We start from the raw sequence: 23,488 nt of genomic DNA, 5'->3' as shown, positions 1-23,488 counted from the left end.
AGTTTACCATTACGTGCCAAACTTACCAGAACGTATAATAAAATAATGAATATTCAAACACTCGTACGTTTCGACCTTAACTAAATTGACCGTTACATCGTGTATATTATGGATTGCATATTTTATATTAACCTAAAGCATGTATATTGAGAGATGAATTAAGCAATAATTTAATTTTGTATTATTATTCTGTTATGTTAATTACAATGCATATACAATGACAAGGATGGGTAACATTTTATTTAAATAATACATAACGAATAAAACGAACGTATAACGTAGTGACCCATTCACGATTTTTATTCGATTGAACAATTACATTTGTTTTTTGTTCATTTTGTTCTGTAATTCAAATTATACGTTCTTTTAAACAAGTGACAATTATTCATCAATTAGTAACATAAGCAGTTGTTTATTTTTTATTCGTTATTCGTGATTCTATATACATATACTATATGGCAATCTTAATTTATAATTTTTAATAATTTTGCTTATGACGTATACTTTACAATCTCTTCTATTATAAATACTACTCTTTTTTTCCCTAATGATGAGTTTTCTTTGATATTACATTATAATTGCATAACCATTATCACAGCAGAATATCAGGCGCATTGCTCACTTTTTCCCTAAATTCGAAGCTTGGCATTCTTCTTGATGCAAGACTTCTACGTATAATCATAAATTTACAACAACTGTGTTTGCATACAAATCTATATAACTCACACGAACGAGACTTAATAAATCCGCTTTACGTTGTATTCAGATGTCAATACGCGCCTCCATGCCAAATTTTTAATTAATTTTCGTTTTTCACTGAAAATTTCAAACGGTTTGATCGGAATGATTAACGGGAGTAGGAGGGATATGCTACCCACGTGACGCGCAACGCAAGACTTTTCTTTCTATACATACAGTGGGTGTAGAAAGTATTCGTACACCGATCAATTTCCAAAAAAACTATGTAAAATTGTAATTTGGTAACTTATTTTCTATAAACAATGACATTCTACAATAGACAGAGTATTAAAAAATAGCTATTTATGTAAGTTGCGAAATTAACAAGAAAAAAACAATTAATCGATGGAAATGTTGAAGCAATAAGTATTCGCACAACTGTTTAATTTTTAAAACTGCATTTAAAGAGAAAACGAAATTTGGTTTTATAATTACTGCAACTCTTCTGGCATTAAATTAACTATCATAAATGTTGATGTTATTCGGGTTGAGATCTTCTTTTATTCCTTTATTAGACCATTTTTTAAGTCTTTTTTACTGGAAATTTGATGTTTTCTAATTCGTGCGTAGCAATAAACTAATGTATTTACGTTACAAACTCTACTGTAAATGGTTCGTCATAAGAATCGTATAAATATTTATTGCTTCTATACTTTTACCCACTTTTCGCATTTTTTTTTGTTAATTTCAGAAATTATATTAACTAGTAAATGTTGTTTGGACTATATCTATCTTAGAGATTTCGGAGAATATGTAAAATATCATTGATTACAAAAAAAGAAGTTAAGAAACTACAATTTTACACAAAAGTTTTTTGGGAAATTGATCGGTGTACGAATACATTCTACACCCACTGTACGTATCTGGGCATCTTCCTTTGGGATTCTAATATTACTGAGATATACATTTATTGGTCTGTCAATGTTCAACGTCGCATCGATTTTTGGTCACCAGCGACCGTCCCTTATATGGTTGCTGTTAGATATTTGTCCAAATATGTGCATCGTACTTGTATTCTTTTGTTGATATCTTTGCCTGTGCTCAAAGCTTCCTTTAAGCTATAGGTTAATTTTGTACCTTTCATGAAGAGAACATTCAAAACTTCCAAAAACAATTTCAGACCGACAACCGAAAACGTTTGAACATAGCGTTAGTAGATCCCTTCGAATACAGTGTATTTAATTTCAGTCGAACTGGGTCAAGTCAGAGTAAACGAACACCAACAAACATTGCGCAAATTCGAAACGCAAATTCGTCTCTTCGTCTGGAGGTTCGAAATCGGTCAAACTGTCGACCAGCTCTCAGGGCATTAAATCAACTGACGAAACCTCAAACAACGTGTTCCCTAAAATTTCCTTCGCGGAGCTGAATAATTAGTCGGTACTTTCAGGGTATTCGGAACCGTGTCAATGAAGAATAGGACGGATAATTCGTGGCTGTGTTTCCCCTCTTCTTCCGTGCGCACACAAATCCGGTGAAGACGGTCGAACAAACTTAACGAGCGCAACTTTCCTTCGTTGGCGTATTTCCCTACCGAACTACCAGAATCCGACCGCTTTATCGCAGGAATTGTCAGAATTTCGCTAATTGGCCGAATTCAACGCGCGCCGGCAAATTTTATCCCGCGTTCGTTGAAACCCAACATTTCGCTGCCGGGTGAAAATTTTTCGACCACTGAAAAATACGAGAGAGGACGCTACCCTCCCCCACTCATGCAATTACAAGAACTCGTCTAACGTTCGTCGTTAAATGGTATATGTAATGTGTTCGCGACGCGTTTGCGGCGTTATGTAATCCGCTGCGAGACTACCGACGACATGCGACGAGGAAAATACATGTTGTTGCCGGTGTGTAAACGACGAGCAATACGTACTACGACGTACACGATTGGTGGTAGTCATTAGTAAGGCATAAAGCTCGAATCGAGTCTTTGAAGCTTAAACTTCATTCGGTTTGAATTTCATCTTTGGGCGAGTAGAATATTTTATTCTTGAACGTTACGACTGGGTCATATTCGACCCGAGAGATAATTTCTTTTGGACCGTTATTTTCAATACAGCCATTTGAAAATAAAAGTAATATTAATTCATTTGAAATAACAGGTATTTCATATGACGAATTGTTTGGTAATTTTTTTATTTCAAATTCAACGAAGGAAAAAATATGCGACATACAGAATATATTTAAAAAAATCATTACGGTAATTTGCATTAAGTGGTGACACCACTGTAACAGCCTAAAACAGCGCTTCTTTTTGTAAATTTTGTTTGGATGGAATGAATGGCAACGGACTAATAAAATTCGAGGAAGTGATTAAGCACATATTTAAATATTAAACAAAAAATTATAATCGAGAAATATTAGAAAATGACGAAATCGGAGCTATTCTCGCGACGCTTATTGAATTTGAGACACTCTGCGGCACGCAGTGTAGCTGGTGTAAATATGAATATGGAAAAAAAAATAAAAAATCACTTCATCTACATATTCATTGCTAGTAAAATATGTAGAGGATTTTAAAAATATTGAAATTTGTGTGATTGGCGAGTATTGGAATGAAAATATTAAATTTTCGTCAAAGAAAGAGGTAATCATTGGTTAATAAATAGTGTTTACATTAACATATCGAAAATCCCGTACGTATTTCACTTCAGAATGTTATTTTAAGGATATTGTAAATAATTGGAATCAAAAGAATTAAAATTGTTGAAGTTATATTGCGTGCCGTTTTAAAAAATCGTATTTCAAGAAAAACACGGTTAAAGTTTTGTGAACACATGTATTTCTTCTTGAGGTTAGATAACAAATATGGAATTATTTACTACTTCATTTTCATTGTTTCGAAACTCAAAGTCGCCATGTACTTGTGATTTCATCTCGCATCATTTTGGAGACAAATTCCATAATTATTTCAGACAATTATTTTAAATAATCATAAAATATAATCATGTTATTTGAAATAATATTTCAAACAATATCATTTCAAAAGTGCCTACGTCTGCTTTATATTAGAAATTATAATAATTTTCGAAATATAATAAAATACCGTTAAACCTTACAAAGCCTTCAACTCTACAAATTTAGTAATTTTTTTCTCCCCTTAGTATGTCTACGCAGAAAAGTTGTCGCTTTCGAAACCCTTTTCGGGCAAGAAATAAAAGCGATTTATTTTACCATTTGCCAAGGCATCTAATGATTCGGTGTTTTGCATTTTTATGTTTTCCGAATCGTAAAGTTTAGCTTTTACTGCCCCGTGCTCCGGATTAAATACAGCTTTAGCGTTAATTTAATTCCGGTGAGTACCATCTACACGGCCGAACGGGGTCGCATACATTTGTGCTCATATACATATGTATATGAGAGGAGGTATTGACCCGTAAATATTTATCTTACCGACATTGTTATAACAACATTGATAGAAATTATAATCGTATCTGTGCCTTCGAATTACAAACGTTTTTCGGCCAATTTTAATTTCATATTTATCACCATTCTCAATGTATTTCTCTTATCTTTATTTCACAGCATTCCTAATTATCTCCATCATTTCGTTCACCCTGTTTTTGTTCAATTAAAATCTAAACGTTTGTGTAACTCTGTGCAACACTGAACAGCTTGCAAACAAAATACTTCATTGTTTTGGAGGGCTACAATTTCGTTCGTGTTTTTTCAAATATTTTACAGTGAGTTTTGTGTTTGTAAAAAATCATGGAAATGCTCGTGAAAAATGAACACCAACCTAGGGAAAGCACTATGATAATAATGTAAAATTAGTATAACTTGTACGACTTATATAATTTATACAATTCGTATCATGTTCACAGATTCTTACATGTAAATTTTGTTTTCTTCTCAGTTTTGTAACCTTTTTCTATCCCATTCAAAATGTTCACATTCCAATTCACCTTATCTTTATTTTTATTTCAATTTTATTGCGGTAATGTTCATATCGAAAAGAGCTGAAACATAGTATCACTTATAATACAGTTCGTTAAGACTAAAATAGTGTGAAGTATTTATTTATACATTATCGCGATCAATCCAATTAGTATGAAGTCACGTATAGGAGCTATAAAGTATTATGGACTGTGCGATATGAAATTGTCTAAAGGAGTTTCGATTTTTCGGACAAAGCGCGCAAATGAAACTCTCACGTGTTTGGGTTTAATTGTGATCACAGCAGCTCCGTTTACGGTTGCCTTTAAAGGACGAACTACCCCATTGTCGCGAGAAATTCGTGCCAATTCGAAGTTCTGTGTGGTCTGAGTTACTGTGTGTCGTGCGAAATTACAGTCCTCAGTTTATCCGGTTTGTCTTTGACGCGTAATACATACTAATTGTAAGCTGAACGCGAGTCTACCAGATCGCTCATGCTTCGTCGATTTTGCGTGTGATTGATAGAAATAGGTATGCGTGTAACAGCAAATATCGTCTTCCTATGAGTATGAAGGATTCAGTTATTTTTTATTAACAAAAATTACCTAAAATACTTCCAGTTAATATAATTATTTGAAGCTGTATGCTCCCTTTTAGGATAATAGTGAGCATTTACATATACGTAGTTCATAAAAAAATATTATTTCTATTATTTATTTTCAGGAATATTTCTTATGTGCTGCATTAAATTTTTTACAAACTTGTACATTTTTGTGAATTTGTCACCTTTCTTCGGGTAATTACTTTTATACTGTTATAATTTCCATCAATTTTTTAAACATAATTTTTTTCGCGTTCAATGATATGAATACATTCATATTGTTTCTGATATAAATTTGTGAAATATAGTATGAAATCATTCAAAAATATTTTCTTGTCGTTTATGAGGTCACAACTGCGGTATAAGGCAAATGAATAAATGAACAAATTTATATCTTTCTCTGTTATATATACTTCTGTGTGCGTACAATTTTACATATAATATTGTATCATAATGGAAAGGGAAATTCCATTTTCGTAATTTGTATACGATGCAAATGGCCAGGATGTGCGGGAAACGATTACTATACAAATGGAAACTCTTGTAGGAAGAGTTTATTTCATAATGTATTTATATAAATGCAAATCGTTTCGGAACATTTGAATGAGAATGTAGACTTCATGACAAATAGCCGTTTGCTTCTGTTAATTCTTGGAACTAAATATGCATTTCAGATCACATTGTTCAAATATCACATTTTTGGATTGCATGCGAACTAAGTTAATAATATGGACTTGATTGTTATTCTTAAAATGAGCTTCTTAGCCTCGACATGGTATAGTGTAATTAGCGATGATCACAAAATAAAACTGTACTTACACCTAAGATCAAACGTTGTGATCAAAAATTGTTTATAAACTTACATATTTTTGTGAATTCGTTATCTTTCTTCGGGTAATTGTCTTTTATACTGTTATAATGTTGTAGTGTTGAATGGTATAAATACAGTCATTGTATAACAGTCTATTGAGAATACTATCAGATTACTAGTATTATACTATCTCTTTACTCTATTGTATAACATGATGTACACCGTTCTTCATAGATTATATAAATCATCGCTATATTTTTCGTCAGAGACGGCTACCCTCTTTATAACAGTATCAGTTCCGTAATGATACTTCACTTGAATGGAGCTCAAAGGATACGTGTATTCGCTCATTCGAGTAACGACGTATTTTCTGTTTCGTCCGCATCACACGTGGTCAGAGAAACTTTCCATGTCGAAGACGCTCCGTTTGCGACACTCGAACCCCTCTTGCTCACCCTGTCATGGAAGAACCGAAACGCCAAATTGACCAGAGGGTGCGAACCGCGCCACTCGTGGAATTAACTAATGCTCGGTCGCATAATGCGCTCGTAATTTCGGCCCCTTTGCGAGCGCTATAACGTGGCGGGCACGGCGTTCGCTTTAAAACGCCCGTGGACTTTATGGAGGTTGTCGACGAAATGGGCGACGCGTGTATACCCCAACGCGCAGCCACGGACAAAGAGTAGGTTTAACTCTGTACGACGATATGAAAGCTCAAAACCAGGATATCGGTCGTTTGGTAGTTAAGTTAGTGGAGGACGTACACCTTGAAGTTCGAGAAAGTAACATTTTTAAGTTTTTGTGGAACGACGAAAGACGTTCATTCGATACTTTTTGTATTTTGTTACGTTTATACTGGAACATGAAAATAATATTTAATATTGTTTATTATTTAAGTTTGTTGGTGGATACTTTTAATCCAGATGACTCTGACCGGATCGACGTCCAGTGCTGCCGTCTACCCGGCGCACCCAAACCTTTTTAGTGTACCTCTTTTGTTTAATAATCATATTCCAGTAAACGTATCATATTGAAATACATATCGTTATTCTCTATTAAAACTCAGTTAATTATATTACGGTGTAGTAATGTTTACCCTCCAACAAAGTTATAATTAATACATTATTATTGTTTAATATGTATGTTTACTTGACCAAGCAAAATTATGAATTGCATTTTTAGAAGGTGAATTAAGCGGATATGTATTTTTTTAGATAGCATATCCACGAAGCACGTATGAATTTACATGTTTTTTACTTTCTAATTAATCCTTTGACCGTGGGACAATTTTTGCCGGAAATTTTAAGAGATGTAATGATGTGAATTTTAAAAAAATATCAGCTTATAGGGAATGATAAGACAGAACTTTTTTATATTTACAGTTTATTCATATGACGTTTAGTTTTAGAGATAAAAATAAAAAATATAGAAGATCTTTTTTCCGAAATTCAATTTTTACAACGAAACTCTAACTTTTTCATTTTTATTTTCGAAACTAAGCGTCCAATGAATAAACTGTAAATATAAAAAAGTTTCTTTTCACCATCCCCTATAGCTGATGTTTTTCTGAAAATTGATGTAACGATTATAAACATTTCTTTGAGGCCATTACTCGAGAGCGTATAAATACACCCTTCGCAGTCACAGGGTTAATGGTGTCGATTTTAAAAATTTGGGATGTTTGTCTATGTACACTTCAAGAAAACATTTTTTAAATAAGATAGTGTGGTAGTACTTTAATTTATCGAAGGAATACATTAACCAATGGCCTTCGATAAAGAAAGCTTCATCCTTATACGATCTTTAGTTCTTTAAATCTTGTTTACACAAAAGTCCAGTGGACAAATGTCCAGTGTTAAGAACGAGTGGGTTGGCTCTGTTTTTGTTTCGAATCCTGTATAACCACTAACAAAGTTTGCAAAACTTACGATGTCACTTCAAAGGGGATATCCGAATGCGAAGGGTTAAATAGATTCTGTTGATTGGAGCAGACATCGATGAAGAGTGAGCTCGGTTTGATGTCTGTATAAAAGCTTGAAAGGCAGGACATCGTAGCTAGGACATACAGGACATACAGTAGCGCGATTAACACGCGAACGACAGCTAACACGCCTGACGATTGTTCCCGTTTTTCATGCTCGTTTCGTTTTTATCTCTGTCCGCGTCTGTGTCCTCTTTCGCAGTCCTGCGATGAAAAGTGTCGGAAGTGGATTATTTTTGACCAGGAAGTTGAGTGGATGGGTCCCAGTTCGTTCAGTCCTGACCGAATTTCGCTCTGCTGGAAATATAATAGACGACATCATTCCTTCATTTCTTCTACTTTTAGTTAAGGGGGCACGTCATAGTAATGACTTGAAAATAGACGCATTTTGTGAGTATTTTTTTCGAATGAACAATGCAAGTAAATCAATTTACCGCTTATTATACCTATTATCGCTTTTATGCCTATTCAGGTGGGCTAACAGAGTATGTCATACATGGAAAATTGTCTTAGGTCATTCAAATTATTACTAAACATGTTGATAATGATGTATATAGAACAATTGATTTGTTACAACGTATAATACGTTGATAATGATGTATATAGAACAATTGAAAATGTCTGGAGGCTTCTTAAAAGAAAAGTTTATGAATCTCCAAGCACCACATGTTAGAATTGAAGGCAAAAATTGCAGATATTTTGGAAAATGATGGAGATATAAAGCATATGATCAAACAATGTATACGGAACATGCCGGAAAGGATACAAGCTGTCATTAAAATAAAGGGTGGAAATACAAGATATTAACACGTGTTAATAATATTATGTACAATAGTAGTGTATTATGTTAGTAGTCAATAAATTATTTCAACAAGCCTTTTAATTTTACGGAAAACGCGAAAAATTAGTGGTCCCAATTCGGTGGTCAGGGACTGTAGTTAATATATACATGTCGAACAATATATAAAATCAATTTTGAATCTTGTTTATCCGTCCATATTCGCTGTAACCATCAAAATGTGCTCTACAACATAATCGTTGGTTTCGAATTGATAGTAATTAGACCATCACGTATATTAATGAAATAATAACTGAATTCCACTGTAGGGGATTTGTTAAAAATGTTCCTTTATTGGCGGCGGGGGTGGGAGTTAAAGAACATTGTTCTGCGCTATCGAAAGTTGGTCGATTAACGAAGGTTTGAAGTAATATTTTTAAATCTGATCTTACGCAAGCGAAATTGTTTTGGAACTTGATGCATACAAGGTATATTTGATGCTGCTCGGAATACGTGTTCCTTTTCCTGAATTACAAGGTCGGGTACCGTTTCCCTTGTGGGCAACACGCGTTGCGAATGGCTGTATCGTCGGGGTTAACTATTCTTGTATTGAATCGACGTCGCATCGTAGGAACTTACCTCGAAGGTTCTCCTTGAACGACAATCGGATATTGATTCGGTCTCTTGACGTCAACTCTCGATCGCGCGTTGTCGAGACGAAGAGCTGGTCAAAAACTAGGTGGATTAATGACGTCGACTGACGGAAATTATCGAGCACCGGGGGGAAGTGCGGATCCTCCACGCTTGCGATTCGCGCTTCGACAAATACCACCACGGGGCCCGACCGTTCAATTTTATTTCCCCGATTCTTCTCTTTCCCGTGAGTTTCCGTTCTCGTTTTCTCTCCCCCGTTTTCGCTTTATCGAGAACAGTCGGCCCTGGCAAACATTAATTCCGTACGCTGCGAGAGATGGAGTACCGCTTCTGCTCGGGCACGATCATTAAAATAACGAGTGCAAGAATCCTCGGGAGGGCCACCCTCGAAGACGGCTTCTCGGTCGAGCGGAGGTTAAAGCTCGGTCTCAAAGAGAGCCTGCGGAAACTAGAAATTTGTATCGTCGAGGCGGATAGTTCTGGCCGGAAGCCTGAGGAGTTATAAAGGGAAGTACAGGGGGCAATAAAGGTTCGGGTAATCTTACCAGGACTGCGATTCTTAACCCCTGCACCCTCGAATGTTTGCTCAACGGATCTTATGAATTTTTATTCTCTTTGCTGTGTTTAAAATGGGGTAAGTAAAGAGTTTTCCAAAAGGGGCCGTAGGGTTTTGTCCTTCTTCCTTTGTGTAACAAAATCATAAAGGTTAATTTCGCTTATACGGGGGTTACTTAAATGTAAACCGGATGTTTTTTTTACACAGCTTTATTGGAGATAGATAAAAATACAAATTGATTGCCTTATTTTTCTACGTAGGTTCCTTCAATAGAAATACATTTTCTACATCAGATAGGAAGCTTTTTGATCCCATTATAGAAACCAGAATTTAGCTATCCTAGTAATCAATGTACGTATGTACAGTGAAACTTGTGAATCGCTTTGATTTTTTACCTAATAATAGTATATTTCCTCGGTCAAATTAAATAAATACTGAAAGTTCTTCTTTCTTTTTACATACAAGTTTAGAGTCACGTGAACTACTACAGATTATTAATGACTTCATGGAAGTTGTTGTCAAATCTTTTGAATACAGATTTTTTGTGATTTTACAGCTTAAGCTTGTTTTGGTTATTAAACTTAGCGCAGAGTTGTGTAAATGCGTTCATTTTTAACGTATACTACACATTTTATGATACTATAAGCTATTACATAGTCTAATTTATACCTACCTGGTTTGCGTATGTTTAAGAGAATACGAGTTGTTCTTGTTTCTCACTTTACTTCACTTCACGGTATAGATTAAACAAATAGAAAATGGAAAGCGAAAATTCTCAGCGTTTCGCGAAAATATTAACCACGAATCGTTTAGAATTAATTTGCTTGGGAATAAATCGCGCGACTGTTTCCTGCTTTCATTTGAAACTGGTACACAAAATGTCAAGCACGGAAACTCGATACAGCGTCACGGTAATGCCTGGATGCCGCAAAATTGCGACTATTTAGCGGGACTAGCGCGCGCGGAAGTCGGGGAATCGAATTAAGCAGCGCGAAATTGAAGGGGAAAATAATCCCGTTGGACGTACCGATCTGTCTTTCGAGTTTACGCTGGTCGTTGGGTAGTCGTGTGCAGTTTCACGAGTGTGTTTCCCGTGCACGAGTTGTCACTATCGCGTTACGATGGGCACGGATGCTGTATTCGACGTTGAAAACGCGAAACCACCTCGATAACGCCGCGAGCGGGAAAAAGAGATCGAAATCGTTTATTTAGGTTCGGATCCGTGGCCCGTAAAAGCGATAGAGTGCCGGTTGACAATGTATAAATGGATCAGTGAAAAGTGCACAAATTTTTCAAATATCAGTGTAAATTTGAAATAAATTTCCTGTCTTTCCCGTTCATTTTTTGTTATGGGGACATTGATTCTACGTGTTGATCGAACACGTAGTCTCGAGAATTGCATTACAAAATTCGACAAGTTAAAAGTTGAGTAAGTAATTTGAAAGTTAATCGAGGCAATTCGTGTTTTTAATTAGGAGAAACAACGATAAACAGTTGTTTTTGAAGAATAAATACACATTTCGTTAAACTCCGTAGCGTTTGTTATTTTTCATCTAAATCAAATTTTACCCTTGGGAGAAATAATGTCTAAAGAACCCTTAATTTTTTGTTTAAAATATGACTCTATCCCTTTAACGACGGAAGTCTTGGTTACTCGAGAAAATTTCTTTTTAACGTGTTTTTTCTTTTACAGAAATTAGAATGTCTCGTAAATGTTGCAATACGATTTAACTTGTTTACAGAGACTGTAATAATTCCTGGAGAGAAATTATATTCATTCATGAGTTTATCCATGGTGCATTTTATTTGATTAGTTTCGTTAGGAAATGGGGTCTAATAATAGGAAATGGGGTCTTCAGGTTGTAATTATTTTTATATTACTTTTATTAAATACACATTAGAATTGGCATTTCTCCCTCAAGCCTTTTCTTAAGGAAACTGAACCGTTAACGAAAACGTACAGAACCGATAGCCTAAAGCATCGGTGACTAAATTTGTTTGTATGCGTGGCCCTATCATCTTTTATACGGGGTGTCCCAGAACTCCTGTATGAGCCGGAAATGGGGGGTAGCTGAGATGATTCTGAACCACAATTTCCTTTGCAAAAATTTCGGATGGTGCTTCATTTTTGAATTATTAACGAAAAACGAAGCACCATCCGAAATTTTTGCAAAGGAAATCGTGGTTCAAAATCGTCTCAACTACCCCCATTTTCGGTTCCTACAGGAGTTATGGGACACCCTGTGTATACAAACAGATTGGCCCGTTCAAAGTACAACTGGAATAAACAGGATCTCCTTTCTCATGAAATAATTTTTGTAATTGATTTCAATAAAAAATCGAACAAGTTTATTCCTTGATCGACAAATATGTCTATTATACTTATTAGTTAATTAAATGTTTATTAAGAGTGTTCAGACCCTACGTGTCTATCTCCATCCATCTTTCTGCCGTTAGGTGTTCTCCATTATTAGACGTATTTGATAGACGTATTTCGTTATTAAAAAGCAAAATCCCAAAGCCTTTTTGAGGATTTATTTTAGACAGGTATAAACGTTGATTCTATCGTCAAGCAGTTAACAAGGCTAATGTTATAATGTTGAATCCAACAGGAGATACTGTTGTATAAATGTCAAGATGTAATTATTTTGAAAGCTATTATTTTCTCGTTATTGTCTCGAAATTCGTTCGTTATTTTTTCAAGATACACTCTCACCGAACTCGCTTAGGAGACTCCTATAAAGCTCAAGATCCGATTTCTCGTTACACGACGAAAAACATTGTCTTATCTACTTACTCGAGTTAAATCAATCGAAACTTTCATCGCGCGGTATTTGAAGTAAAGATTTGAGAAACGGCTTTCTGTCACGATTGTCGAACAGTGAACTGTTGTTGAAGATATTGTCGCATCCATGGCCATTTATAAATTTAAGGTAAAACATCTTGTTGTAATTTCAAGGTAAAGTAGAAATCCGATAATCCCTCATGCTTGGGACTTTTCCAGTGACAGATTATACACAACACATAAATACATAAAATAAAATATATAGAATAGAGAATTTACAAGTAATATATAAGCGATACTAATTTTTGAAATATAACTGACAATGATTCTCAAACGTGAAATATTTTCATTTGAAAAATGCGATCATGGTCGAGCTTTACGGGTCGAATTATTGGAATTCCGCTCATTTTATACTTTTTGAAAGAATATATAAAGAGTTTATAATTCGATATTGTTATCAATGCACCGAGGTTCAACGAAATTTAGCATAAATGAAAATGGTTGGCTCTCAGTCGTCGCTTGAGTGCAGAGGGTTAAAATTCGTGATGAAATTCTGTCGGTTTCAAATTTATCGCGTATGTGGGTAGATCGACGACCACTTCGTAAGTGCATGGGCGTGTAATCTCGTTTTGGGCGTGCAGTGATAGGAACCAGTGCCACATGGTTGAACGTTTAACCATTCAAATGGGGTGATAGATTGGTGATTAATCGACGTTGTTTTCGATGTTCGTGGTAAATTCATTGCCCCTATCATTTTACACAATTTTTTGACAAAATAATCCTCTTTAGTATGCCATGCCGATAGACTGTTTGATAATATCAAAACAGCATGTAAAAGGTATGCGTTATATGTTTCATAAGACAATGTGACAATATTGATATTTCATTTTGCATAAGTGCATACATTCTGTATACGTTTAGCATATATTTTTTATATTTGCATACGCTATAAATGCATACAGTCCATTTGCAGCCTACATACGAATGCCTCATAAATTATAATATCGGTGAATATTTGAAAGAGAATAGACTTTTGTTTATGACATAGAAACCTGGTTTTTTTCAACTGTCTTCTTTTCGATTCCTATTGAGAGATTTTTAAGTATACAAGAATTATGCTGTTTATTTTACGTTTTTTTACGTTATTTTACGTTTATTTTAAATTCGAGTTAAATATTTTTCATATATCAGATGATATGTTGATAATGATGTTATGCTACACAATTATATAAGGTTAAATAATGAAGTACAATAATAAAAATAATACATTTTTTAATAAAGTTTCATAGTTGATTTAGAATAGCTATTTTTTACGCTCTTGATTTCATTTGTTCAAAAATTTGTTGAATTCACTATGTGGTTGGAGTTCGACAAAAAATGGGATGACGTTAGTCTGCTTCCTTATTTCTTCGTAGTAAAGAGTTTTCCAGAAGGAGCTGTTTTAATAACAACGTATATCTGTCAGCGTAATAATGGTGGACACTTAAACATTATCGTTTACGTTTAATAGCGATCATGTGTATTTTCAATTTAAAATATTAATAATATTTATTTAATATTTCTAATATTTCTAATATGTAATAATATTTAATATTTATTTAATAATCATTTGCATTTGATTAAGAAACAAAATTACGAGGCCCCTTCTGGAAATCCGTTATTTATTACATTCTTCAAGAGGACCCAAAACAACGTCGAAATTTGTAATTGGAATAAACAGTCTGTATTCAAGAATAGAATTTTTCCTATCTAAATTAAATTTGCTCTTGTACTGAGGAGAAATAAATCATAAAAGTACTAGTTAAAAACCCAAACGCCTAATTCATCGAGGACAACAAGATTTTTATGTACGAATTACAGAAAACGTAGCTTTGTAAAATGATGTTAAATGCATCGACGACACTCTATTGGAATAATTAATCCAATAATAATTGGTGTAATTAGCTAATTTGCTTCGTCGGGGTGAGGGCTGTCGAAGTAAAATGCACTTTCATTCAGCGTTTCATAAAAAACGGTTGAAAGTGCTTAAATGGAGGAAATTGAGGAACCCATTAAGGCCAATTAAGCATATTCTGGACGATACGAATAAATGAGTTTCGAATGACCGCCTTTCTGCAAACTTTTTCCAGACAAATCTTTGCTTCGTTTAAATGGTCGACGCTCGCTGGCAAAACTTGCTTTCTGGATGATTGAAATGCCAAGACAGATGACAAACTTTTGACGCAATCTTGTCTGTCACTTTAGAAAAATCAGCGTATCCTTTTAAGTGTAAATCGTTAAATAAAATTAGAAAACTGACATACAAAGAGAAAGATTTCACAATGGGAAGAATACAAATTTACCTATCCAATTGGATTCATTCGTTATCTATTCGTTATCTATTACCTCTTTGAGGCACACGATTTGGAATTAAAATACAACCCAAGCTGCACAGAATTACAATCCCATTACTTATCCAGCTTCAAAGTTAGTTTAAGATGTCAAGTAACAAGTTTTTTTTTTATTATAAAACGATTTACTTATTCATAATATACAAGTAAACAATATTCCAGCCTAAAAGTTTAGTAAGAAGTGAGACAATTTTTAACCTATCTAGCCTCAAAGAGTTACAGGAATAAAATTTTGTTCATCTCTGAAACGAGATCAAAATTTATATACTAATTTGTATAATAGGTGTAAAGATTTCATTACTTATTTCTTATTACTTACTTCTTGATTTGAAGTGAACGATATATTTTTACATTTAACATATATTATTTTTTGAATATAACAATATCTTAGCAGATTCATCTAACAAGTATAGATAACAAAATTCGTGAAAACTATATAGAAAAATAAGGATAGAATGATTGGATTCTATGAAAATAGAATAATAATTCTCCTCGACTCTTTGACTTTTCCCCAAGGTTATATCCCTGAAAAGAGTATCTTGAGCCAATAGGGTTGTCATAAAAAAATAATATCCGGTTTGTGTCTTCCATAAATTTTCCTTGCACCCAAGTGGTCTTTCTTTATTTTCATTTCAGGGTTTAATCTCCTTAGGACTCACAATTCTTCTATGCACCAACCGCGAAGTTGATACTTCTACCGCTAAGTAAAAGTGAGGCACTAACCATCGTTTTATATATGCACGCTATAATTTAAAAAAAAATTTTGTAAACCAAATGAAGTTTGTTGATACAATAAATTTTGATTTATTTTGTCGCAATAGTAGCTTATGGTCTTGTACCAAAGTATCACACGATGTATCTATCTTGCAGATCGATGATTAGGTGTACATAACAATATAAATTTATTGACTGAGTCGTAGTTTACAAATATTCTAGAACAGGTAACAATCGCAAGGATAGAAAATTTCTCGCTCAATTGATGTTGAATCACGGTTACGGTGACACGAGCGAGGAAATAGCGCAGAAATTCGTCGCAACGTCGTGAACGCGCAATATATTTTTGTACCTGGCTATATCCAACGTGGTGTTCACTTTTTCACGATGATATAGTGCGTTATTTGATAATAGTCAATCTCGCGGAAAATAGGGACACTGAAATTTACATTTAAATTCGATGGCTTTTCTTTTTCCAGGGAGATCGAAAATTAAACCAGGTTTGCGTGTATGTACACTGTACACCATAGGTACACTGGCGCCAAAAAGTCTTAGTACTGTGAATGTTGTTAAGAAACCTCTACTATTTGACGTGGATCTTGAATTATGAACCGCTTTTGTCACCTTTTAATTGCAAGCACATGTTCGATACTTTAAGCCCGGGTATTTTAAACTATTTATGCAAATTACATTTCAATCAGAATTTTTCATTTATCATTTCAAAAATTCTTCATTTAAAAATGAAATTCAATTTTATCGGAATCCTCAATTTCTATCAAAAGTTGTGGTATTTCACTATACACATAAACTTTCTATAAAAGAACATAATGTAGTATTTGCTATGGATCTTGCTAAATCTAGAAATTCAGAAGAGTATTCGGTTAGGTCACGTGTGTGTCATTTGATTCTCGTATTGGAACATTCTTCAATGATTCAATAGAATATATATTAAAGTATCAAATCAACCATATTCCAAATGGAATATCTATTCGAATCTATTCGAACAATTTCCATATATAAAGCTTTGATCGCAATTTGAAATAGAATTAGCGTGAATGGAAATTGCTATGTGTGACCAATTATTCTTCTGTGAGAATATTATTACCGGCCATAGAGTCGAATATCAAATTAAAATTAATTTTAGCCACGGTAGGTAGGCAAACCTATAATTCAGTCTCAGTTATTACGTCCTAAAATTCTGGCGTGTGAAGCTGCACTTCAAAAAAGTAGCAAATTAATTTCTTTAAAGAGAATGGAAAGATCTTGTGACTTCCTAATTTCGATGATCAAATTACACATTTTTCGTTATTTTATTTCTTGATTTATTGAACATTGACGCTATATTAACATTAAAATAAAAAATACTAAAAACTACTAGTAATAATTAAATACACATACAATTGTCAGAAAAAGTTTGCTATCTGGAGTTTAACTAATTATAGAAAATTAAATTGTAAGAAATTCAAACATATTATAGGTAACAGATAAGTTAACAAGATACGAGGACCTGCTTTGCTTGACAATATTTATTAAGTCGTTTGCTTTTCGCCCCCCCCCCCCCCCCCCTCCCGACTTCTCGTTTGGTTACAGTAACGAATTCAATTTTCAACAAATTGAAAGTTCCTTTTTGTCTGAATACAGTGTTACTTACCCCTCGTACTTGTCTATCCTAATTAAGATTCTTTTCAAGAAATTAAATATGTTCATACGAGTTAAATAAAATAATATATTATAAAAATAAATGCCTAAATTTTACCTCTCGAAGCTCTGCAAAACCGTGGTCTAAAAAATATCAGTTTATTAGAAAAAGAATTATTTTACAAATTTATATACGATTTAATAAACTATATTCGTCATTGAAATAATTTAAACATTTATGTAAATGTCAAGGGTTTTCCGATATGGGATTCAAGATCTGGTTTTATAATAACAAAATACACCTGCCAGTGTAGTTATAATAGGTCACTTAAACGATATCATCTTTCACGTTTGATTGTACTTACGTGTATATTCATTTAAGATAAAAAATCAAATATGTTCCGGCATTTGTATTTTACTAAAAAAACAAACTCCTAAAGGTCCTTATCGAAAAACCTTCATTACTATATTAAATTATCCGAATAGTCTGTCAATTTTGTTTGATGCAAAATAAATGGCATTGTTGCACATATTATACTGCTAAAGGGAAAAAGCTGTCTAGCGTTGATTTTATCGCGTCAAATCATAACTCGTGTCAGTGTTCTGTATTTTGAGTCGTTGATCGTTCCGACAAACTTTCTCCTAAACCGTTTGTAAACAGTAGGGCAGGTAGCGAAAAATTCGGTGGTTGTAGATACAAAACACAGGAAACGCATTTCCTGGACGCTTAATGATGACGAACGAGCGCGGTTATTATCATGGTGTTTCCACGCCGGGCAAAAAACCATTCGTTCAAATTAAGAAGTTGATTCGGATTTAATGGTGTTTTGTTTGGGTGGTGGGAACACGCGGATGCGTCTCCCTCCCTTGGTTTTTCGCGATATTCAGCTACCTTCTATGTTCCTTTTTTTTTTCACGCATCGTGTGTCACGGCATCAAATTTCAACGAAATCAAACCGTATTTTACACGCCGATTTTCACTTTCCGTTCGTTTCACCTCGATGTTGTCACTTGTTTTCGTTGGATCTACGGATGAAAGCGAGTCAACAAATTCCTCTTCCCTCTTCCTTTTTGCGGTTACGTTCGAGTAAAAATTTTTAATTAAATTCCCAACTGATCGCTTTTCGTGTTACCAAAAAAGAACTTTTAATTAATTTTTCCCGGGCAGAAGTGTTTTCGCGACGTTACCGCATTCGGTACGGTTGAAGCGCTCTCCAACGGTCCTTAACATTTGCTGGTTGTGCTTATTGTTAGTCGAATTTTGTACGACTCTTATTTTACGAACACATTGTTACGAGGTGTATAATTTCGCCGTTAACGCAAACTTTGACATTTATATTTAATTATTAAGAGTTTGCTAATTGCATATTTGTTCTTCTATTTTTAGGGAATTGTATGTTTTAGATTTCTTGATACCGATTATTCAAATATTATGTTTCAACCTATTTGCAAGTTTTCGGCTAAAAACTTTATTTTGATAAAATTTGATAAAAATGCATTTTTATTAGAGTAGTTAAACAGGAACACTAATTATAATATGTACTTCGTTTTCAATCGAATATTTTGATGTTTTTTAACGAAATAAATTAACTTGCAAGAAGAAATACTTTTAATCGCAATATTTTGCTAGCTCGTAGTCAACTATAATCTGGCGAAGACATGCATAAGATTGGTCCTAATTATAGAAAAATAATTATAATTAATTTGTATTAGCTATTGATTTAAATTACATGTGACATAAATGAATATTTTAAAGGGTGGAAAGTAATATATAAATAGTAGTAGAAAAGAAGACGGTACGATAATACGCCATATTCTTGCAAATTCAATGATACTTGATAAATATCACCTTTTACGTGATATGCAATGCAAATTTTGTCTATTAATTAAAATTAATTTTTAGCATTCGATTACAATGACGTTCGCCATCCTCGCACCAAACCTGAGCAAACTTTAATCGGAATGAAAATAAAAAGTAATTATTTGATATAATTTATTTCAAACCACTAGTTTCAATACAGTCATTTGAATATAAAAATAATACCAATTAATTTGAAATAATAGCTATTTCAAATAATTAATTATTTGGTCATTTTTTGTTATTTCAAAAACGAAAGAATAATCTTTAAAATAATATTAGGTATTATTTAAGTGATTTTTGTCTGAGTCTATTTACTATGATCGTAAAATGGAAATAAGTTTGGAAAATATTTCTTATTGATTTTGAAAAACAAATATGAAATCATTTGTTACTTCATCTTCATCCCTTTCAAATTTGAAATCGCCATGTACTTGTGATTTCACCAGATACAACTTTGAAAAATAATTTTACAATTACTTTAAACAATTATTTCAAATAATTATAAATAAAATAATATGTTATTTTACATAATACTTCAAGTAATATCATTTCAAAAGTAACCAGATCTGTCCCGCGGTATGATATCTGTTTCGAACAGTATCGCACACGATGATAAAAGGCAATGCATCCCTCATCAGATTCATTACGAGATCGTCGATTTCACGAGTGTTCTACACACATGTAAGCATTCGTATAGGTGTGGAGGAGCGGTCTGCCTAGCGTTAGCTAAATTCTGGTTACAGTGACGGCCACGTTGGCCATGCGTAATCCGACTTAATCCTTGCAAAAAGACTAGCTGAGGCTCAAGTGGATCAAGCCAGCATTAGTCGGACGCGTAGTAGTGCATCCCTACCAATGCCGTTACTCGACGACTCGGCGTCCAGTCTGAAATGGATTTATCCGCGTCCCGAGGGTACTCATTCTCGGTTCAACGACAGAGTGCACATTTTATGAGATATGTCGATTCATCTCGATACAAATTGCTCGTGATTAGCAGAATAATTGATAGACAGATATCAGATTCATCATCGCATTCACCCGAAATGATGTTTCTTCTGTTTAAAGAAATATCCGGCAAAAATACGTCATCCGAGAAATTTTATGATACTTGAGTGTTTCCTTTTGTTTTCCATAAATGATTTTTTAATAACACAGTAACCGTGATAGACAAACGATATCATCTTCTTCGTTTACTTGTGATTACGTGTACTCTCATTTAAACTATAACAATTTTATATGTATGTATCAAACCATTTGCGTCTTATCAAAAAATTTTTAAGTATCTTAAATACTTATTATGAATATCAAATTTGTTATTATTTTACTCTTCCAATATATGTATATGTTTCTACAAGTATAATTCGTTAGTGATGAGAGCATACAAGATGTGAACAAAGTATAATTTATTCGTATGTATGTACACTCAACATTTAGAACCTAAAACATAGTACAAATATTAATTATTTTTGTATGATTTTCTATTATTTTTTAACAATTTTTCAATTTAATAGAATCTGTATACTCTGCATTTCCAAATGCAAAGGTTTGCGAAAAATTTTTGAATGACAAAGCATTACACTTTTAATTAATTAATTCAATAACGACATTAATTTTGTTGTTGATGAATTCTGAGGTTTCTTTATATTCAATAGATTTTATTTAATCTTTATTTACTGAATATTTCCATATTTTCTCACAAAATAATGCTTAACTTTGGTAAGATATATTGAGTAACCATTAAGTAGATACTTGACGCATTAGAAATATTGATAAACAACTTAAGTTTATTCTGTTTCGTATCAGTGCAACGATCTAGTTAATTCTATTTGCAGCACTCTTGATTTAATCGTTGACAGGATGGGTTGTTGAGAAAGAAAAATTAATCTTTTGTTGTTGACAAACTCGGCACGTAACTGGTTCGATTGAAGGCAATGCGATTGACTTGCGATGAGAGTTTGAGCGAGGTCAAGATCGACTTTTCTGTTGTAGCCTCGCCTCTCGAGGAATAATGATATCTTCCGAAGGAAACGATGACAGAAAAGATTAACCGGAAATGCCACTCTCGAGATCAAATCGAAACCATTTAAAGGTTGTTTACGCAGCGTCTTCTACGCCTTTCCATTTTTCTTTATCCTCCTTTTGATTCTTTCGTCTCGGTTTTCCATCTACTATTTATCATTGAGATTTACTGTTCATTCGATCATGTCTCAAGCGAATTTCATTTCTCCAATTTCATTCATATTGCGAACAATTTCACTCGTTCAAATTGACCGGTCAATATTAAGTACCAAATAATGAATATTATTTGCTATCAGTATTACTTATAAATAATTAACTATATAATAGTACTTTATCTCGTTCAAGATAAGAGATCAAACAAAGGACAAAGAAAATGTAGATCCTTTAGGCTCTTGAGTAGTTCAGGGGTAGTTTATTTATAAACTTTTAGAAGCTGAACATTTTATCCTATGCAGAAGATTCTCTATAACCAACAGTAATTATCGTTAGCTGACATGACAAATAGTTTCTAATAATATTAAAACATACACGAGCTTGACGTGAATTATTTTGTGTTTATTTCTCCAATTAATTGATGTTAATAAAACAACAGTGACGCGTGCATTAATTGGAAGTTTGTTGCAAGAGAAAATATTTTCGAAGCGTGTTAGTTAACTCGAAAAATTAATAATTAAAATGTTACAACCCAAGTAGTTGTGCGAGCAACGAATTGCATACACTCGTGAAATTAAAAACTCTTTTTAACGAACGAATCGTGCACAATTACTTGACGTAGCATAATTACTGAACTTTTTAAATACATCTCATCATAAATATAAAAATATTGTAAAACAAAATTTACCGCGTTGCAAGGGAATCGTTTTTGTCTTTTAAGTTCTTCGATATTCTGTTAATTATAAGTTACGCGAAGAAACGAGACACGGACGGACAAAAATTAATTGCAAATATGAATTGAAAATGTCCAATGAATATAGTTAATTTAAAATTAGTTTGTAGTAGTTTGAAACTTATGAAACGTCAATTTCGCAACGTGTCCTTGAACTTACTGTGCATTATTTATTTATGTATTTTAACTTTGATTTCATTTGGCTCTGTTTAACATTCTAAAAATAAAATAAGTAAGAAAATTTCAGTTATATACTTCATAATATCAAGCATTAAGTATTTAAAAAAGTCATTAAAGTTTTGGATTATCATGTAATTTGTTTATGTCCAACTCTAAAAGTATATAATAGTTAACAAATCTTTAAAATATCAATTATAATAATTTAATAAATATTTTGTGTATTAACAGAGAGGAAACAAAAATATATTTAACGTGAAACATTAATGTTAACAAAAAATTGGTCATTTGGTGAAAAGGACACGTCAGGAATATGTTATGCGATGCCAATATAATTGAAAACAGTATAATTACTATCATTCGGAAGTAGTAATGCATTTCCAATATAAATAACACATCGGCTTACTTACAAGGTTTGTTTTCTGCAGGATAAGATAAATTAAGGAATGTGTTTAGTGGAATAATTTTCTCATGCGACTATAATCGTTCTCGGTGCAGTTATCGTCTTACAGCCGGCGATTATGTAGTCGCCTCCAGCCACGAGGGGGTTAAGTAAAGGTTAATATGGCGAATAAATGTGTCACGATTTTTCATTTGTCGCTGTGCTGGTCTCATGAATGATAAACAAGACGGTATCTAAAGCAGGGACTCGTTCTATGATATTCGCAAATAAAGCAGGATTACACAGAGAGTGGCACGCAATACAATCGGGTCATATTTCTCTTATGGTTAATTAGAAAAGAAAGTGGAACACGAAGGGTTCAAATTGTTCAGTTTTTAAATTCCTATGACGTTTTTCAGTAAAATGCAACGATACACTTGTAGAATGCAACTGCACTGTAGACGAAGCTTAAAGTCTTTAAATGTATATCCTTACAATTTTAATTTCATGTTAATTTTGATTTATATAAACATATTATTATATTTAAAAATGAAGTACAGTTAAATTTTGCATATTATATCGCCGCACTTGCAGATTATGTACTATGATTATGTGTTATGATTAGAGATTTATAAATACAT

At 33.4% G+C, this 23,488-nt stretch overlaps 2 protein-coding genes across 2 annotated transcripts in view; one reads left to right on the top strand and one right to left on the bottom strand.

Annotated features, from left to right (window-relative positions):
- The window catches only part of LOC128888074 (uncharacterized), an 87,612-nt gene that overhangs the window by 25,610 nt on the left and 38,514 nt on the right, over nucleotides 1-23,488 (top strand). The gene's annotated exons all lie outside the window — the stretch shown is intronic.
- The window catches only part of LOC128888103 (uncharacterized), a 51,191-nt gene continuing 35,206 nt past the window's right edge, over nucleotides 7,504-23,488 (bottom strand). Inside the window, exon 4 of the mRNA XM_054144746.1 lies at nucleotides 7,504-8,304. Within this exon, the coding sequence (XP_054000721.1) occupies nucleotides 8,176-8,304 (129 nt within the window). The 3' untranslated portion in view covers nucleotides 7,504-8,175. The remainder of the gene's footprint in view (nucleotides 8,305-23,488) is intronic.

The sequence above is a fragment of the Hylaeus anthracinus genome, unplaced genomic scaffold (assembly GCF_026225885.1).
Source record: "Hylaeus anthracinus isolate JK02 unplaced genomic scaffold, UHH_iyHylAnth1.0_haploid 11989, whole genome shotgun sequence".
Classification (NCBI taxonomy): Eukaryota; Metazoa; Arthropoda; class Insecta; order Hymenoptera; family Colletidae; genus Hylaeus; species Hylaeus anthracinus.
The sequence above is the reverse complement of the archived record's forward strand: the minus strand, read 5'-3'. Positions and strand labels throughout refer to the sequence as shown.